A 20,037-nucleotide genomic window follows, 5' to 3' on the forward strand; every position below is an offset into this window, starting at 1 on the left:
ACACACCAATGGCCGAAGATTCTCCTTCAGGATTTTCTGGTAAAGAGAAGAATTCATGGCTGCATCAATCACAGCAAGTTGTCCAGGTCCTGAAGGAGAAAAGCAGCCCCAGACGCAGAGAGGTACAAGCAAGCGCCAGATATTCTGCTGCCTGAGTGAAGTGAAAAAACTGGAGCAATTAATGTACTGTAATGCCCTTGCATGTGGGCAAGGAGTCGTATAAGACGTCACAAAAGACATTTAAAATCCAAACTACAAATGATCATCTTTGAAGTAATCCCCCTAGATTCTTCTAATGCACTACCACGAAGGAAAGATTCGTCCGGGGTCCTCCTTAGCTCTGTCGTCACAACCATCTTGATTTCGTCCACGTCTTCAAAAAGCGTCCCCTTGATGACCCCTTTCAGTTTGGAAAAGAGGAAGAAAATCACACATAGCCAACTTATCTTAGTTTAGCAATTTAGCGTGCTTCCTGTGTATGCCCAAATAACTTGCAAAACAACGGGATGATGCCATGATGGTTTAAACCAAAACTAAAATGTTGTTTTATTCATGGCTGACTTACTCAGACAAAAGTTAAATAAGCTATATCGTTTATTTTTTAAAATATGACATGAAGACATCTTGTGTAAGACAAAATTTTATAGACGTTTAAAGTTCCTATTCGGGTGCTTTGTCCCGGGAAGGACAAATGCAGAAGTTGGTTGCACGTATCCCCTATTATCGTGAAAACTTTCTGGAAATTTACCGGAAATGTTGCACCCATTCGCAAGTCTACTGACAGCAAGATAAGAGCCACCGATTTTCTCCGACGGTTCCTGAATCTATCATCACCCCGCAGTTCGATAGATTGCCTCTAGGTGTCGCTACGGCGTCGTTTGGGTTTGATTGGCTTGGGGAAGGCGGACGAAGGAAGGCGGATGTGAGCCAGCCGAGCTCGTGAGGATTTGCCAGCTGGCCGAGTGTCGTCAACACCACAACCGCCGCGTTCGTCCACGACTCCAGTACGAATGTATGGAGGCTCCGCTCGCTTATTTGTCGATTCGAGCCCGTCGCGATGGAATTGAAACCGCGGAGGCAGCTCACGTCGACTCGACGAAGCGGGATGTAAACAAAACAGCGCGGCGGCAATGGCGAGAGGAACAAAAGAGACTTGTCTTCAACTAACCAGCAGTTAAACCGGTTAACATTAGCCGACTTAACTGGGATTTCATTACAGGGGTACGGCCACGTCAAATATTCACTTATTATGTCGACGAGAAGCTAAACAATGGTGTAAAGTGAACGGGTCAACTCTTGTCACTAGTAGTGACATGACTTTCTCGGGGATGCTAACAAGTACTAGCAATCAATACTAGTCGTCTTAGGCTCTACTACCCAACCGTGAGAGAACAATAGCATATCAGCAGCTTTTAAATGATTCATCATCTGTTGAGGATGCCATTTTGAGTGAGTTGTCGAAATATAACTCGCATGACTAGGTCGTAGCCGGCTAATACATTTTCCTTTTTGAAACGTCAGCTCGCTTTGTTGCAAGTGATTTCTTTTAATACCTCATTTTCTCGAACATACTTTTTTTTTTTCTTCACCCCCCCCTCCAGGAGGACCCAGTTGCATCCTCGTCTAACGAAAGCCGAACTAAAGTGAATGCCTGTTGGCCATGGCGGCTGTGGTTAGTTACACGCCACCGTGGTGGGTCAACCTGCTGCACCGACTTCCACATTTCAACTTCAGGTTCGACCGAACGAGCGGCGACTTCCAGCCAGAGGACTGGACCTATCAACAGGTAAAAAGCTCAGACATGCTCAACCATGCTTTGGTAGACTATGGATTTTTAGTGCTAATTGTCAGGATGAAAGGGATTCCTTGGGGACAAATGACATGTTAGCACCTGTTCTTCCTCCTCACCTTTGGATCCAGTCACCATCTGTTGACCTGCTATATCCGGAGCTGGGCTATTCCAGCCTTGAGAACAGCTGGTATTGTTTAATCCAAGCCAAAGCCAATTTTGACTTGAGTGGAGGTCTCCTTGGCATATGGTAATATAAACGTGAAAGGTCCAGAATGTACAAATTCGTCCATTTTCAGGTTCTCAAAAGCAGTTGGACACAATGATGTAGTTGTAACTAAAAGCCACAAATTGTGAGGTTCCTCTCTCTCGACTTTGGCAGGGGTGCGTGTGCTCGTGTCTCCTTTGTTTTTGTTTGGGTTAAGATCAGGCCACAGATGTTGGAAAATGTTCCATTAACCGTTAATCTTTGTTTGACACTATCCATCTACCTGTGATTCCCAATCAGGGTACCTCAGCACACTACTGTGACCTGAGAGATCATTGGGAAATTATCCAATCGTACTTCATTTGTCTGAAAATGATTTCATAATTACTGTCCGTCTGTCTATGCCATCGACATATATTAAAAAATATACTGTATATAAACAATATACTGTTATGTGGTACGATAGACGTTTTATATCGTATCTACGATATGTATCGTTACATCGCACAACTCGAGGCAGAACAATAAAATAGTCAACCATTAGATGGAAAAAAAAAAGGTACCATAACCTGTATCCACTTGTAGCCATTCATACAACAGAGTAAGTAAATAGAACAATCATGGCTTCCTGCGAGAATATCAGCTTTATGGTCAATCAGACAGGTCTAGATTTCACACAAAGTCAATTTATGAGTAAACTGAGATCATCATTATTTCAGTATTCCTTATTTTTGCAACATTTTTGATTGGTGGTGTGCCGTAAGAGTTTACCTTGGGTCTGTAAAGGTTGGGGGAAAAATGGATTAGCTGTATAGCATTTGGACGAATGTGAGCAGAAAGTCTGCGATTGGCTGGCAACCAGTTCAGGGTGTACCCCGCCTCCTGCCCGATGACAGCTGGGATAGGCTCCAGCACGCCCGCGACCCTAGTGAGGAGAAGCGGCTCAGAAAATGGATGGATGGATCGATGGATGGATGGATGAGCAGAAAGTATAGATGCCTCGAAATTCATCAGCAGTGAGCATATTCTACATCTGCAGCTACATTTCACATTTGTGATGTTGTATGCTTTGGATCATGGACTGTTTCTTTTCCTACTCCACATTTTTTCTCCTGTCGTTCTGCTTTACAAGTTGACCTTGTTTTTTATTTTGTCCAATTTCCACAATACTCAACAGTATTTACACATTATGGGAAATGTGGTCACTTTTTGTCATTTCTCAGGGAATAATGCTTAAATCGTGACTGCATTTGGGGATAAAAAGGAGTTAGTTGTCCATAATGATACTTCGCTTTTTATACATAAAAGAAAAGTGTGATTCAGATCTCGCTTCCAGTGTGATTGCAACAGGAAGACACTTCCCATACATGCGTCATCATTTTATTGTCTTTGTACTAACAATCATGAAATAAGTAATCTCAGAGGCCCACTGCAGAATACACTGCAATCTTTTGTTTGTTTCCACACATCTGTGGAAGTAGCGTTTGAAGTCATTTTCCTGACCTGGCACCTTTGCCATTGTTTAACTGCCTATGGTGTCATTAAAATCATTATCAGTTTAGCATCCTGTGAGAGTAGTAATGCCTACATTTACTGTTTTATTTTTACTGAAGTAACTTTTTGTATAAATTCTACTTGTCAGAGTAGTTATAATGGAAGATATGGTTTACTTTTCTTGAGTACTTTTGGTAAGAAGAAATACTAATTTAACTACATTCCGCTTAGTATAGTGTTTTATTTGTGTCTATTTATCATTGCTTGCTCGATATTTGTTTTGACTTGTCGAAGAGAATTCTCCCTCGAGCGCTGTCACGTCTCAGTTTGGACCAGTCCAAAGTAACCGCTAGTGACGTTTGACTCCATTTCACCAATCCAAAAGAAAAAGAAGGGAGTCACATGACCACACACGGTCTCCACAGCCCCACATGGGAGCAAAGTTAGTAAAGTGAGTCATTCACATGAAGCATAGCAGAAAGAAGTAACAGACAGCTATATAATCTCTAATCTCTGCCTGGTGAACAAATTGTGCTGGCTCACGAGTGTAAACAAAGAAAGTTGATGTAAGACCATTTCTTGTGGCTGAATTTGCCTTAATATTTTATTTTTGTATTGTTTTAGTCAAAGTGATGTTTTTGTGCAATATCAGAGTATGCATATTCCTGTTTTATATTTTTGCCTATTTTGACATTCTTGCACTGAAAGAAAATCACAAAAAGTCAAAGGCTACTCACCTGGTCCAAAGTACTTTCGCTGTTTTGTTTTTTTTCGCTGAATAAGTAATTATTTGGAGGACTACTTTTTTTACTTGAGTGATATTGTAAATAATAGTACTCTTACTTGAGTACACTATTTGGTTAACCTACCCATCTCTGTTGATAAAACATGTTGAAGGGATTGAAAGTATTTTCTTATATAGTCGCCATTAACTTAACTCAGGCGTCTGTTTGAACAACTAAGTGACCAACCGCAAAAATATTTTTAGCATGTGCCCATAAGAGCAGAACATTTTTGGTGCTCAGGGCAATTCAAACACGCTGAGTGGCATTTCTCTCTTGAACACTTAAGTTAGGTTGTCCATTATCCTCGCATTGTCGATCAATGGTATCCATTATAGCTCCATTACACTTTTCACTACAGTCCATCCTGTTACTCGGAGGTGTGGCGCTGGCCTGTCTGGCTCTGGACCTGCTGTTCCTGCTCTTCTACTCCATTTGGTTGTGCTGCCGGCGCAACAAAAACCAGGACCAACCCTCGGCCGACTGCTGCTGCACCGCCTGGTGTGTCATCATCGCAACGCTCGTGTGCAGGTGAGCGCAAGGCAGGAAAACAGTGAGGCACAACTTGTATTTTGTCACGATGCGCACACTGACGTCAATATTTTGCTGGTGCGTTTCATTTTGGCAAAAGTGTGAGGGCTGACCATCTGGACTTGTGTTGTTGAGCATTTGTTTCCTGTTTTCTTCCATATGTTGATGGGCCGCTAGAGAGCCATCACAGTTAATTCAGCGCCACACGCGCGCACACACACACACACACTAAAACAGAGCTTCAGGACCTTGATGAGGACACCAACTGCATCACAATCATTCTGTCTCTGCATCTGGTTGCTACGAAAGGCGGATGTTTTTCCGTTAATAGCGAACAAGATGCACAAAAAAAGGATTTGTGCTTGCAGAGACATCACTTGTCAAAACGGACAATTGGGAAGATGGCTATTTTGGAACGCCAGCGTCCTCCAATGTTAGAAAAGCTTTGCATATTTTCCATACTTTCACCCCATTTATTTTATTTTATTTGTTTTGCTTTGACACGGCTCTTGTCCACCCCTCTCACACCGCAGAGCGTGACAGGAAGAGATTAGTGGCCCAGGAAGAGGGAAAAACACAATGATGCACTGTTGGCTGAACACCACTAGACTGTTCTGACTGCAGCTTGAAGTGGTGCTCATGTCATCACCCCACTTGATTAGAAAACCTACTCTGCTCTGGGTGGATGTCACTAAAATGTCTGAATTTAGATGTAATTGCAGGCTCTTGAAACTGCTTCTCCACGGTCAGAAATATATATATATTTTTATCCACCTTCGATTTGTTCTGATTTTGAAACATTACTCATAGGAAAGAAGAAAAGGTGGTAATAGAAGTTTACTGTTTAGTCTAACTTGTCCTGATAAAGCCTTTTCTGTGATCTACAAGCATTTTAATAATAATATTTTAGCATTCTTAATGGTGTGAAAACACACTAACCACAATGTCCATCCATTTTCTATTGCTCTTGTCCTCATTAGTGTCACAGGTGAGCTGGATTCTATACCTAACCTGGATGACTGAGAATCTACACAGACATATAAAAAACACAAAAATTTAAACAAGCACCTTGGATTATTCTTTTTTTATTATTGATATTGTGACAGTATGTTAAAAATGACTTAGGCAATTTTGTGATAAGTCTAATGATATTATAGCACAAAATTAGTGTAGACCTGCACACTCCTCATTGAGGCTGCTCGTTGTAGCTTGAATACAACTTTAGAGCTTATAACCATTGCCACCCTTCTGCAGCGCCAATAAATCAACCCGTAAATGAGTTGCAGAATAAAAGACAGAAACCAACATCCCAGTCCATACACCAGAGCTGCTTTTCTGCAACCCGAGGCCTTTCATTCCAAATACGATCTGATAACCCAGCCAGAGTGCCGCCTTTGTCAGGACTGAAGCCTTTGGGACATACGTGCATTGGGTCAGTTCTGCCGCGTTTCCATGGTTCCATGTGGGCTGTTTCAGGCGCGTGAACTGACAGGGTTAATGTGTGGTTCACACGCCACCTCCTCACTGGCTTGCCACCTCCCTCGCCCGCTCTCGTCTCCTCCGTTTGTCTTTTTAAGCAAATCCCCCACACCGAGCCCTTCTCCTCCTCACCGCCCCATCTCTCCTCCCTTTCCTTATTCTCTTTGTCTCCCGGCAGCGCTGGCATTGCTGTAGGTTTCTATGGGAACGGCGAGACTTGCGACGGAGTGAATCGGCTGACTTATTCCCTGCGCCATGCAAATCGCACAATCAGTGGTGTGCAGAAGCTGGTGAGACTAAGTATTAAATAATTCATCCATCCCAATGGTCCCCCTTCCACCACGAGACATGTTGTGCATTCCCTCACCCCCCGTAATTGTCCCCTGGTCGGGTGCAGGTTTCCGATGGAACGTCTTCGCTGAACCGGACGGTAGATGACAACCTGCAGCAGCTTGAGGGCCAGTACGCCCAGCACGCGGACTACCTGTCCATCATCCAAAAGCTGCAGGGCGAGCTGGACGAGCTGGTCAAACAGATGGCGGAGATCCCCTTCTGGGACAACAGCAAGATCTCCCTGGAGGAGCTGGCTGTCCGAATCGAGCTGTATGACTGGTACAGGTGAGGCGCTCAACAACAAAGAAGACTTAGTACACGACATGAAAACACTCTAGTTCTGTACTACGGACATTGTATATATTCTCACTGGACCCTTGAATCCAATGAGAGTCAATAAACAAATGTGCCTTTTCAAAGATACTAATTGAGAGGTCTGTATGTTGCACCGCATTATACTTAGGTTTTAAATTTTTTACATATATTGGGTATTTAAATAAGGTCAACAAAATGTTAGAAACATCTGAGTCACTATCACTAAACGGTGCTTTTGAGACATCCCCATTTCACTCAAAAAAGTGGTGGTTTTCCTTTTTCCATATTGATTGGATTTAGTAGATATTATCAGAATCATCTTTAGTTGCCAATTATGTCCAAAAAACACAACAAATTTGTCTCCGGTAGTTGTAGCCGCTCTAGTACGACAACAGACAGTCAATTGACAGAGAACACTTTTGAGACATGAAGACATGGACAAAAACAGTCACTGAGCAATAAAGGTTTGCTATTTCTCTGGTAATGCCGGTACAATTATTTTTTTTTTTAATTTGTTGTAATTTTTATTTTATTTTTTACAGTCGTGCAAAAAGATGCAGAGTCGTCTAGCACTTCGAGCAGTTTGAATGACTAATGTAGCAATAGTCCGGTGTAATGACCATTATGCTGTTAGAAATGCATATTGGTGAAGCGCCACCACTTTTTTACAATTTCTAAAGTAACTCCAAGCAGACAACGTATATGCAAACGTCGAAGTATGTGAACCTGCTGACAGGGTGGACATTTTTGTCTGTTTGCATTTAATGAGCACATCGTGGACCTTCACTTAGCAAGATGATTCGGTGAACAAGCTGACTTTGTAATGTTTAACAAATATCTTTTGAATTTCTGAAAATGCTGGTAGAACTGTCACTGTAAACATCGGAGTGTTTCTCAAAGGGGCAGTTACCCCACAATGACAGGGTGGACAGCAATATCAGGGACATATGCAGAATGTTCGGTATGGTTACAGAAATATAATTTACATGATCAAAAAAACATTTGTACACAAAATTGTAACAAATGTAAAAAAAAAAAACGCTCATTTAACCGCTTATTACACACATTGCAGTTAGTAAAGCTATTGTGTGTGGGACATGCCGCAATCACGTACATACAATGGGGAATAAATGGTATGAAATGAAGGAAACATGTTTCCAGAGACATATCATTGAATTTGTATGTTTGCAAATGCTTGGCCACTTATAATAACACCTCAGAGTTTCAATATTCTGCTACATTTTCATGACGACTGATCGATTCTGATGAGGACAGTTCATAGCGATATTGATCCATCTCAGTTTGAAACAAGGCAGTTCAACAACACTGGTGAGGCTTCCCTTGCATTGGATCTCATTCGCTTGAGTCGGGCAGGCATAATGGTTTCATGGCGCTTGAGGTAATGAGCACAGATGCTATCTGGGTCTCATTTTCTTCTGGCTTTTGACCCAGATGGTCATTTACTAAACCATCATTCACATCTGTTCATCTCACTTCCTCATTTGCTTAAGTATTCTCTCTCCTTTGACACGGATGAAGGAAAGGGGAACAAAAGCAGACAAAGATCAAGCCAAATTAGAATGTCATGACTCGTAATGCAGTTAACCTGACTGCCTGTGTTCCTTTTATTAACAACAGTTTTTGAGCAAAACAAAGTGTGTGTGAATACAAACTGAATGTTTACAAGATCAATTCTATGCTTAGAACACTTGTTCTGGTTATTAAGATGAATAGTAGTCACACCCCCTCTTTTGTTTTGTCCTCAAAGGTGGCTGGGCTATCTCGGTCTGCTGCTTTTCGATGTCCTCATTTGTCTGCTGGTGCTGTTTGGCCTCATTCGCAAGTCCAAGGGGACGCTGATCGGGTGAGTCGCACCGCGAGACGACGTTCACGAGCGACACAATGTGTGTGTCACAAGAAGTGATTTATAACCACTGAACACAGAATGACCTGTAATGACGAGACATAAATGTCCCTGACTAACCTTGTCAATTTAGTAAAGTCAAGATGATTTAATGCACTATAAGCTACATGCGACTTGTGGCAGGTAAACTGAAGACACTTTTGAACAAGCTGCTTGTAGAGAGTAGAGTAGAGCTTTGTTGTTATTGCCACAGGTACAACTAAATTAAGTGCTTCCAGTCACTGCAACATTAATTTAAAATAAAAAAACAAATAGCAGTCAGATAACACATAATCATACACACCCCATCATTGCATCAAAACAATGTAAAAATACATCTGCTGACATGCATACATCCTGTAACATTCAAAACTGTGAATGTATTTGTCCTTGCATTTATTGATCTGTACCGTCTGCTTTAAGGCCGTAGTTAGTAAAAGAGTATGACCGGGGTGATGAGTGTCCTTTATAATGCAATGGGATTTCTTGGAACAGTTCCTGATTAACTAATTGTTTTTTGGTTTTTTTTCAAACATAGAAGGTATGATTATTTACACTGTCCATTACACTCATTGGCCACAATTTTAGATATTAATACAAGGCAGAAACTCTGCCTTTATTAAGATAATAATGCACATTGACACTGGCACTGGTAATAATTCAACAAAGGTTTTATTATTGTGATTCTTGTTTGCAGCATTTGTGAACTGCACAGCAGTATACAGTTAAGGTGTTTGCAATTTTTTGATATATCTACACCACTGCAAACTACAACTATAATAATGAGCATATTGTTAATAGATTCTTTTTTTCTAACAGCTTAAATCAAATGCAAACCAAAAATGTACTTTTCCCCACTTTGGTTAATTACCATTGTCGAGATTGATTGATTTAAAAAAAAAAAAAAAAATGTTGTCATTCTTCTCAGTTTTCTACTATATAACATAAATATTAATGGTAAAATTTATACGGATGTGTACAGGCAATTACACTTTTAAAACTCATTCAATGCCAGTCCTTCATTACAACATGGATATTTGAAATCAACAGCCGTCAATGGCAGTGAATGAGTTTTAATAGTTTGGTTCTCCTCCTCACACTCCTTAGGGTATGCTTGTTTGGTGTCGTGGCTCTGGTGGTCAGTTGGGCCTTGCTTGGGCTGGAGTTTGCTGTCTCTGTGGTAAGTGTCCCCTTCCGAATTCAACATCGCAGGCTGTTGTTGTGTTTTCATTGTTCTGACCATTTCCCCCATTCTCTCCCCTAGACCTCCAGCGACTTCTGCGTGGCTCCTGACACGTACGTCACCCAAGTGGCTGACCAGTATGGAGTCATTAATCAAGGTAATTCACTCTATGATGTTCTCTTTTTTTTTTTCACTGTGATCTCTAAACATGCCCTCTCCCGATTTGTAAAGGGGAACACTCACGCGAGTGAATAGCAAAGTCTCGGCTCCCTATGCTGCTTTCAATGCTGTGATTATTGTGCAGCAGTGAAGACGGCATTGTTCTAAAGAGCAGGCCTTGTCCCGCGCTTATAAAAAGCCTCTAAAAGTGGCTGCCAGCAGTGTCACAGGGCAATGGGCTGCCATTTTAGGCTGAATAGGAGCTTCTATACTACAGCTCGTTTTAGTAATTGGCTAAATGATGTCATGTTTGTAAAAAGGCGATTTTTGTCGAGAGCTCTGTGCAGAGTGGATGAGGCAAATAAGATGAATGGAGTTGAGGAAGGGACTGTCAAAGTAGATTGTGAGGGCAACAACACTAAGCACCGCTTTTAAATTATTTAGTTTTGGGTTTTTTTCTCCTTTGCCTCCAAAGACTATGCTGAATGACAAATGCAATCGTTTTCTGTGCTCTGACTGACAGGAAAGTACGTTGTTGTTATTATTTTGCATCGAACCAAGCATGACTGAGATGTTTTTCCAGAACATCGCTCCCATCACCTCTACTTTCCTCCCACCGTGCAAAACAAGCTCAGGAGATTCTTGTTTAAAAAAAAAAATAATAAAAAAAAAAACCCTCAAAGACAAAATGCACACGTTTAACAAACGCTTCAGGGAATGAGCGATTATTTTTTTTTTGTTATTGACCGCATCGCTCAGTTAGTGTCATAGCTGGAGGGCAGTCATGTGATGCCCTGTTAATTTTCTCATCAATCACAAAAGCTTTCTTCTAAGGTTGATATGTGAAGCAAAACAATAGAGGACACTTTTTGCTATGTTTGGTTTGGTGGCATTCTGGCAGAGAAATATTGTTTTCATGACTCCAGTAAACCGATTCAGGAAATGTGCTGTTCTTGATATTCTTGCGTGTGATTGACGGACATGATCGACATCGTCTCAAACTTGTCACGCACGAGTCAACCTAGGTGACGCCACAGTTTAAGATGCACATGAAACCATTCAGTGACCTCAATTGTTGTGCCTTTGGAAGAATCTGAAGTACTAACATAAGCATTTTTTTCACTTACCTACCCCCCCACTTTGTCGCCTGTTTCCATGAGTTTTAAAGTATGCTAATCTGATTCATCTGTGTTTTATCCACAGAAATCCTCAAGTACTACCTTAGTTGCAGTTTGGAGCAAACCAACCCCTTCCAGCAGGTTTGTTGCTTCTAACAAATGACCTTTACTTTTCAGCTTCTTGAGCTCTTTTACCATATTTTGCTGATGTTATTGTCATCCTGCAGACACAGCATCAAAAATGCAGTTTTCTGTACAATGTGGGAATTTGGTGCAAGTGGGCGCAATGAGTCACTCCCAGTCCCTCAGACATGATGCACGAACGAGTACAATAATCCCATTCTGCAGCATTTCCTGTATCTTGCTTCACTGAGTTTGTGTTGGAAGCCAAAGATAAATACACTAAAATGGAACATCTCTTCTGCAAGAAATATATAGTTTGACTGTATGAATACATGAAAGCCTTGTGAGTGCTCATGGGCATCTATTGTTAACAACGCTAACTGTAAAGAAAAAGATGCCATCATGCCTACAATGTGCATCTTGCATCTACAAACTGTCAGCATGCTTTCACAAGACTACAAATGGAGGCAGCACGTGAGAGAGTAATACTATAAATATGAAAGTAGAACTAATGTTCTATTTCAGAAGCTGTCTGGGAGCCACAAAGCACTTGTTGAGATGCAGGGCGATGTGCTGGAGCTTCTGCGCTCGTCCACCGGGGAATACAAACAAACTCAGGTACGTCTCGAGCGGCCATGTTGTGGCTCATTGTTGTAATTTGTGATGACGGGCGGTGAAGTGCAGTGCACTTGCTGACTGCCAACCTGGGGGCCTCATATTATGTCCATTTAGCTGCATTAGCCTTTCGCTCAATACAACGCTGCGTTATTGTCCTCACTGTGTGTTGACGGGCAAAAAGTGGAGCTCATTTCACTCTACATTCCCACGCACAGAAATGTGCTGAGCTGGTAGAAGCGTTTGTGAGAGACAAATGAATATATTTTACACTAGGACAGTTGCGAGTACAGCAACATGTTTAAATTAAATTGTGGCCTAAGTTTTTTTTTTTTTTTTTTTTTGGACTTTCCAACAAGTTTATTACCACTGAGTTGTAGTTTACTGTCAAGCTAAATCTAAAACAGAGAATTACACATTGTTTGTTGAAAACAACCACATAACTTCACCTTTAGTCTGCTAGATTGATGCTAATACATAATGGGAAACAGCGTAGGCAACGATAAGCAACATCTATGTGACGAAGTTAACGGCGTTAAAAAGAAATTGATATTTGAACAGACACGGTGCAGCAGCACAAATTCTTTTTAATTGTCATTACTGTATGCAGTATTTTAGAAGGTACCACTGTATAGAACCGAAGCGTTACCACTCATCTATTTTGTTTACGAGCCTTTCTTTGTTGTGAGTCACGTTTGAGCCCCCAGTTAAGCCAATTTCTGCATATTTAGAGTTCCCCCTCCCCTTCATTAATTTCCAGGGAAGCTTGGAGCAGATCCAGGGGATACTGAACACCACAGAGATCAGCCTTCATCAGCTCACAGCCTTGGTGGACTGCCGCAGCCTGCACATGGTGAGTGAGCCGCGATACGGAGACTTACAGACTTGTGTGGGAGGAAGAGGGGGTTCTGGCTTGTGGGAAGGTGGCCCGGCGCTGGCGCTGATGTGTTGCGACATCAGCGCAGCGCAGCTAAGGTTATTACATAAAGCCACCTTTCTTCCGTGCTTGCGCAGCTCACTCGGCTTGTCTTGGCAAATAACACTCCTCACACTGGACTTCCTGTCCAGCTGAAAGTGGCCCGATGATGAGTCGCCGCTCAGTTGCGTCCAAATTCCAAGTGCGCACGTGCAGCCTCGCCTTCTCCTTTAAACATTCCACCCTCCTCCCGCATTACCAAGCCATGCGTGCAGGATGGAGCTCCTTGTGTAATGTGGGGGGAGTGTTGTGGTGGTTTTTGGAGGTCGGTGAGAAAATGTGCTGCTTCCTGTGACTGCGTGCACGCCAACTGTGAGCTCAGTGCTTTGACCTAGTTTGAGTGCAACGTCTGTGAAAACAGAAACACCAACATCCATAATGTTAGGTGGTTGTTTTGGTGACTGTTTCAGTCTTTGTTAGGCCTCGGTGTGACCAGTGTCGCTCCATCTTTGCAGGACTACGTGCAGGCCGTGACGGGGGTGTGCTACGACGGGCTGGAGGGCCTCATCTACCTGGTGTTCTTCTCCTTCGTGACGGCCCTTATGTTCAGCTCCATTGTTTGCAGCGTGCCTCACACCTGGCACAACAAGCGGTAAAGCTTCTCGAAATAACACCTCTAAAACCGTCGCTGTCAAAACAGCATAAAAGCTTTTGGGCCGAGGTTTTATGGCCACACGCTCCCGTGTACAGTTAGGAATGATTTATGAGGGCGAGCTCATCAATTAATGATGGCTTGGCAACATTTATTTTGGCGTGGCCACAGGAAGGAGTCCGATACTGTAAACAGAGAACCATGAATATTTTGTGTATAATTTATTCTTCAAACATCCAGTATACGCCAGCTGCATCCTCAAGTAGTCGACTTTCCCCTCCTCTAAAATTGTGACGAGTCGGCCTCAATCTGTAGCAGCCACTGCCAGAGTTGACGTCGTCTTCCACAACTGCGGGAAGGTGGAATGACTCTGATGTCTTAGTCCTCGCAGCCATGATCACGTTTCACCGGAAAGTGTTCACACAAGCGCAGCTGTCCGCCACGTAATTACCGGACGGACCCCTCCGAAGCGATGGAGGGGGGTGTTCATCTTTTTGATCGCAGCTGGAGCGTCCTGTTAGAGGAGAGGCAGCCTGTTCCCCCCATTAGTCCCTCTTAAGCTTGTTTAGTATGAAGTGGAAGGTTAGTCTGTATTGAAGCCCCTCAATTAAGCTTTAGATAAAGTTAGAAAGTCCTCAATGAGCAGATGAAAACACAAGTGGTACAAGCCTTTATGGGTTTTGACTTCAATGCAGTATTGTGCTTCAGCTACACATACAATTAGTTTGCTAGTAAGTGCCAATCCTGTGCTTTTAAACTTTAAATGCTCTCTCCTGCAGCCAGTGAAGACAAAGTACAGTATCGCAAGTGACTGAGGACAAACACAACAAATGTGACCACGTGGCACCTCCCTGGTTTCCTTTGTCATTTTGAATAGGGCTGCAGCGGCTCCCTCTGGTGGCGACTCACAGTGTCTTGTGCCGTGTCTTGCTAGGGCGGAGGAGGACAGCGATGACGGCTCGCTGGGTCGCAGCGGGAGGCAGAACCATGACAACCTGTACCGCGTCCACATGCCCAGCTTGTACAGCTGTGGCAGCAGCTACGGCAGCGAGACGTCCATCCCTGCCGCCGCGCACACCGTCAGCAACGCGCCAGTCACCGAGTACATGTACGTAGCGCTTTGGGTTCCAAGTGGGCAGGAAAAAAAAATGAAGGCTGACAGGGCCACTTAGCATTCTTCAATTTTTACTTATTAGACACACTAAAACTAACCCATGAGTGTATTTGAAGATATGCTAAGCAATTAAATATGTATTTTATATCCATTATATTTAATATTTATTTAGATTTGCCACGATTCTCAGTGTGGTACAAGTACCACTGGTAATACGCGGGCTCCCGCAAGCGGAATCGCTGAATGAACTGTTCAAACGGTTCATAAAGTTAATGTAATATAATTTTTATATATATATTTTTTTTCAAATACAGCAAAGTTCATTTGTATTTAACTCTTACCAGCAAGTAAAATAAAATTTTAGGACTGTTTGCTTTGAAACATTTAATAAAAAATAAAAAATTGATTTAGACAACAGTGCGTCCTTCCTGACTTGTGACCTCACTGCGCTTTTCCTCCCGCAGGGCTCAGAACGCCAACTTCCCAAACTCCCGCTGCGAAAACACACCCCTGATCGGCCGAGAGTCTCCTCCGCCCTCGGTGAGTTCCAACCTGCAAACAGCCTCTGCTAGCGAGACACCCTCTGCCACGTTTCCACCAAGTGTAAAAAAAAAAAAAAAAACAACAACAAAAAAACGCTGATCTGACTACCACAATAGAAAAGTGGCAAACAGGCAGACGGGTCAATTATTTCAGTAGCTTTCACTTTTAATGAAAAATACTGATCCGAGCAGTGTTGTTTGGTCTTAACGTGGCAATTTAGAACCCTCGTCCTAAAATATCCGTCCTGCATCTTAGCATAATTCCATATGATTTACAGAAGCTGCAAGATGACAGTTTGCAGGTTCCCTTTCTAACACCTCCAATCTAAAACCTCTAAAAGCCTCCCCAAGGGCTCCCTTGGATGCCTCTGTGTCTGAGCTGGACACTGCTTCACATTTCTTCTCTACACTCTTGTGGTCTTTTCTCCCCCCGCCCCCCTCGCCAATCCGTCCAGTTGTATTTGACTCCCGCCCACACTAACAGCGGCCACAGCTGGCAGCTAAAGCCTTCGGACAGCTCCAGATCGTTTTGGTAACCTCGCCTGCCATGCTAACAGGTACACAATACCCTAACCCACCCCACAGTGGCACCCCCCACCTTGTCCCCAACCCAGCTCTACTCCACAGTGTCCCACCTGATGTTTGTTGCCTGTGGCCCCCAACCCCCAGGCTGCATGTTTCCCTCCCGAATGCGAGGAACATCCCTGTAGATGATCTCTTTAGCCACACTCGAAGGATGTACTCAATAGTTATGTCAAATAGATACGTTTTCAACGTGATACAACAGGATATCAACAATTTGGGAGTATTTGAGGAGGAGTGGCGTGACAAAATGAAGTCATCAATACTAAACATACTTAGGTGATACAGTAGGAGACGACAGTTCTGTAACTTCTTCTGAACACCTCTGAAGATAAGTATTAAAAGCATGGTTGCATCCTAAATGTTCTTGTACGACAGATTCTGTACCAAAATGTCCAAGAAAAACAACGACATGACCTTTTAAAGGAGACTTATTATGCATTTTTTTCCCCACAATAAAAGCATTTCGCAGATATTTTAATAACATATGTGACATGTTTCCGTCAAAATACGCCAAGACTCTCAGCACACCCTATTCTTTCTTGTCTTGCTGCTTCTGTGTTTTGATCAGCTTTCTACTGCAGTGTTTCCCAACTTTTGAGCCGTATGAATACTTAAATAATGATGTTGTTGTCTCAGCTTAGTCACAGTTGTACTTACTGTGATATCTGGGCCTGTTTTTTTGAACACTTAGCGCATATGCTCGCTCTGTTGTAGGAATGGCAGCTTTATTTTTTGTACCTTCTTCCATCTAGTGGAAGCACATAAAATTTTTCCGACTGTCAATACACATCACTGACAGAGATAAATGAACAATGATATTTTGTAATAAATAAATATGTTTCCAAACAGACAAATTAAGTGAAATTCTCTCACATCACCTTGGTTGGGAATCACTGGTTTACTCTACTCCCTGGTGTTTAGCTTAAGAAGTGACCTGTTTGCAGCCATGATGGGTGGTGCATGTTCAACCTTTGTGTCCTCACCCTACCCCGTCATGAAGAATTTTTCTACTCTATTTTAAAGTGCTGTAATACTTGGGGAAAATCTTTAAGTCTTTATGTCAGTTTTTTTTATCTTATTATTTTTTTTTTTTTTTACTGTTTTGTTCTATTGGTCATATTTTTCCATCTGCTTTTTGCACACAGTACACCTCCAGCATGCGGGCAAAGTACCTTGCTAACAGCCAACCAGAGTCCAACACCCCCGCATCAAACTAGCCGGAACCGGACACCCCCAAATGGCCGGCACATCTTTAAAAAAAAAAAAACACTCCGCCTGTGTTTTAGTTGCTTTCAGTCATCGTCTCATGGAAAGCTCTTTGGATCACTCTCACTTAGCGCTCACCTGTTAATCCCGATTCTTTCAGTCAAATAAGGAGACATCTTACTGGAATTGATGAGGCCTGGACTCAGGTACACAAACCCACGTTGAGACTGGAGACATGACGGAAGGAGTATTTTTTTTTTTTTTTCTTTCTTACCTGAAGTGAAGACCTTTTACAGGGCACCGCGTCAGTCTTACATTTGACCCCAGGCGACGTTGACTCTACATTATACAATGTCTTTGATACTTTTGTCTTAACTCTGGTGTTTGGGACCAGTCATCCTGCACAACTGCATGTCTTACGAGCTTACAACGGAGCATTTTCTGTTGTTGTTGGAAATAGTCCGACGGCAGCCGTGAGCTACAAAGCTGTGAATTTGGAGGATTCGATTAGCTGGTGACACGGCATCTGACAAAGAAGCCGTCACAGGAAGCTAGATGGAGAATCAACGGAGTGAGCGAACCATTAAAACTTGAGACGTTTACGTACTACTGGAAAACTCTTCTCAAGGACCTGCCTGCTCACCACAAAACACAACTGTGACTTTTCCTGAATCTGCCCAGCAACAGCTACGCCACCTATCACAATGCAGCCGTTTACAGTTGATGTGAAATCTGCATTTTGTCGTCGTTTTGCTTTTTGTAGAGTTTAAAACGTTTTTGCATTGGCAATGCAGCATCTCACAAATGTGTTTTAGCATTTCTAACAAATAGGTGAAGGCAATGAGTTTACACCAGTTGTGCGTCGGATTTTGTTTGCGGGAGAACTTCTGGCGGTGCCAATTGAACTTTTTGTCTTAAATGAGCCTGATTTTTAATTTTTTTTCCCCCTCAATCATGCTTTATGCTCTGTACACTCATCTGTTTTAGGTTGGCCGTCATATTCTTGCTGTTATTGTTGGATGTTGAAGATTTATTGTAACAGGGAAAAACATACTTTGAAAAATTCCTTACTTTTACATTTTTGGTTTGATTTCCTTTTAATTTTTAGAATCTTAAAGCAAGCACACAGTGATGCGTCATGTGAATATGGTAGCCAGTTTCATTTTTAATCAGGTTTATCCTCGTAGGTTATTTTATATATATATATATATATATAAAAAAAATCTTCAACATGTACATGGGAGCAAAAACAAAACAAAAAACAACTGTGGCTATATTAAGTTTGACTGCTGTGTTTCAAAAAATTAAAAGATGTTTAACTCTGAAGTTCTCCTCTGTGTGTTTGAATTCCATTATCAGACACTAGATAGCAGCAGAACACAGCCGGTTGGTGTCGACGGGTTGTCCAATTCGATTTGGAATTTCTCACCGAGTCCAGGTTAATGGATCATATGTTGTATTAAAAAAATAATAATAATAATAATCCATAGGACCAGGTTTGAATTGTTGAATAGGCCCAAACTAACAAATTAGATTGACTTGAAATTTCTCAGTCCATCCTAATGTGCTCCAGAAAAATGAGAGAATACTATTCTGCCAGACGAGGGGCTGTTATCAAGCCCCAATTATTTATAGGCACCTCATAAAACAAATTCAATTTGACTAGAAACTTTTCACTGTCCAGCTTATTGCGCACCACTCAAATATGGCGTGGTCTATAGAATTTTGCCAAGATGTTGCGCTTTTATTAACTTCCTAATTTGTTCCAGGAGTCCCACTGATTTGAAATTTCTCACACAACGCCAGCATAAGTGTGTGTGTGTGTGGGGGGGTTTGGGGGTGACATTCTGCCCGAGGAGGACGCTGTCATTAAGCGACAAAGTTTCAAAGGCCTCAGCAAATAAATCCAATTTGACTTGAATTGCTCACACAGTCTACATAAAAATGTCCCATAGGCCCTAGAAAATGCCAGATGATGAAGGCCCTGTTCTTCAACGCCAAAGTTCAACATCTAACGTCCGACTAACTTTCTCACACAATCCCTATTTAATGTGCTCCGCAAATACAAACCAAAATCGTTTGGGCTGATGATATGCCATTTATTATGCTACACAACGTTGGAACGGGACCGTCCGCTCACCAAACAAGTTTGATTGGCTTAAAATTTCTGACACAAGTCCCGCTCAATGTGCGCATTTAATTTGTTCTCGCAACCTTCTTCCCAAGTGAAACTCCGCTTTTGAGACAGCGGCATCATTTTTATGGCTTCCTCTCTTAGCACGTCGATGTTGAGGGGGGGCTAGAAATGGCGCAGCGATGACATCATCTCCCCTGCTGCTGATTGTTCTGCTTGTTCCAAACAAGGCTGTAAACAAACAAAGCATGGCGCCGGAGGAGGAGGGGGCCCGCGGGCGGGGGTGTAATGGCGAGAGGGAGGTTATTATCGGCGAGTCGAGATGCAAATGTAATTTCGCACGGTTTCGCCATCGAGGAAATTAAATTAGCTTGCTTCTTGCTGGACTGGAGGAATGCGTCACTAAAGCTTTGAGGCGAGGAGCTGAATGGCTTGAAGTGGGGGGGGGGGGCATTGCAGACACCAGCAACCCCCTCGGCCCCCAACCCCCATGGACACTTCCTGGGCCTGTTCGGGCGCTTTGCCAGCTGCTTGGCGCACAGAGCTCCTTGTAACGCCACACCGGGCAGCTGCACCGTGAAAAGTATTGAGAGGCCCACAAGGCCAAGTCTATTTCTATTCAACATAGCCTTCGTCATTCTGGCTCTGGAGCGTTACAACACCCCTGTTCCATCCTAATTCAGCTTTCTGGTCATGACCCCCTTTGCTTTAGTGCAGCGTCACCATTCAAAGCGGAATAAAACAAAGCCCAACAAGACAAGGCTTGTCTTATTGGAAAAGTCACGACACACCATGCCAGTACGTGAGCAGTAATGTACTTTTGCCCCACACAGGAGTTAAATCTGCTGTACCACGG

At 42.7% G+C, this 20,037-nt stretch overlaps 1 protein-coding gene across 4 annotated transcripts; it reads left to right on the top strand.

The window, feature by feature from the left end:
- The first annotated feature begins 870 nt into the window (after positions 1-870).
- ttyh3a (tweety family member 3a) lies at positions 871-18,373 on the top strand. Of its 4 annotated transcripts, none has more exons than XM_061749149.1 (16): positions 871-1,012; positions 1,602-1,786; positions 4,635-4,804; positions 6,462-6,573; positions 6,681-6,901; positions 8,700-8,795; positions 9,942-10,014; positions 10,099-10,174; positions 11,380-11,435; positions 11,943-12,035; positions 12,793-12,885; positions 13,464-13,600; positions 14,535-14,708; positions 15,179-15,254; positions 15,712-15,813; positions 16,987-18,373. In XM_061749149.1, exons 2-15 carry the CDS (start codon positions 1,661-1,663, stop codon positions 15,790-15,792), a joined length of 1,584 nt encoding a protein of 527 aa, XP_061605133.1. In that variant the 5' UTR covers positions 871-1,012; positions 1,602-1,660; the 3' UTR covers positions 15,793-15,813; positions 16,987-18,373. The 4 variants fall into 4 exon arrangements, with proteins under 4 accessions (XP_061605133.1, XP_061605132.1, XP_061605135.1 ...); XM_061749148.1 differs by having other exon boundaries at positions 882-1,221; XM_061749150.1 differs by lacking the exon at positions 871-1,012 and adding an exon at positions 1,228-1,449.
- Positions 18,374-20,037: the final 1,664 nt, after the last annotated feature.

Source organism: Phyllopteryx taeniolatus, chromosome 16, assembly GCF_024500385.1.
Source record: "Phyllopteryx taeniolatus isolate TA_2022b chromosome 16, UOR_Ptae_1.2, whole genome shotgun sequence".
Taxonomy (NCBI): Eukaryota; Metazoa; Chordata; class Actinopteri; order Syngnathiformes; family Syngnathidae; genus Phyllopteryx; species Phyllopteryx taeniolatus.

Coding starts and splice junctions, on each gene's coding strand:
- ttyh3a (XM_061749149.1), top strand. CDS start 1,661: ATGGCGGCTGTGGTTAGTTACACGCCACCGTGGTGGGTCAACCTGCTG. Junction 6,574..6,680: donor TCAGTGGTGTGCAGAAGCTG/GTGAGACTAAGT, acceptor GGTCGGGTGCAG/GTTTCCGATGGAACGTCTTC. Junction 14,709..15,178: donor GCGCCAGTCACCGAGTACAT/GTACGTAGCGCT, acceptor TTCCTCCCGCAG/GGCTCAGAACGCCAACTTCC.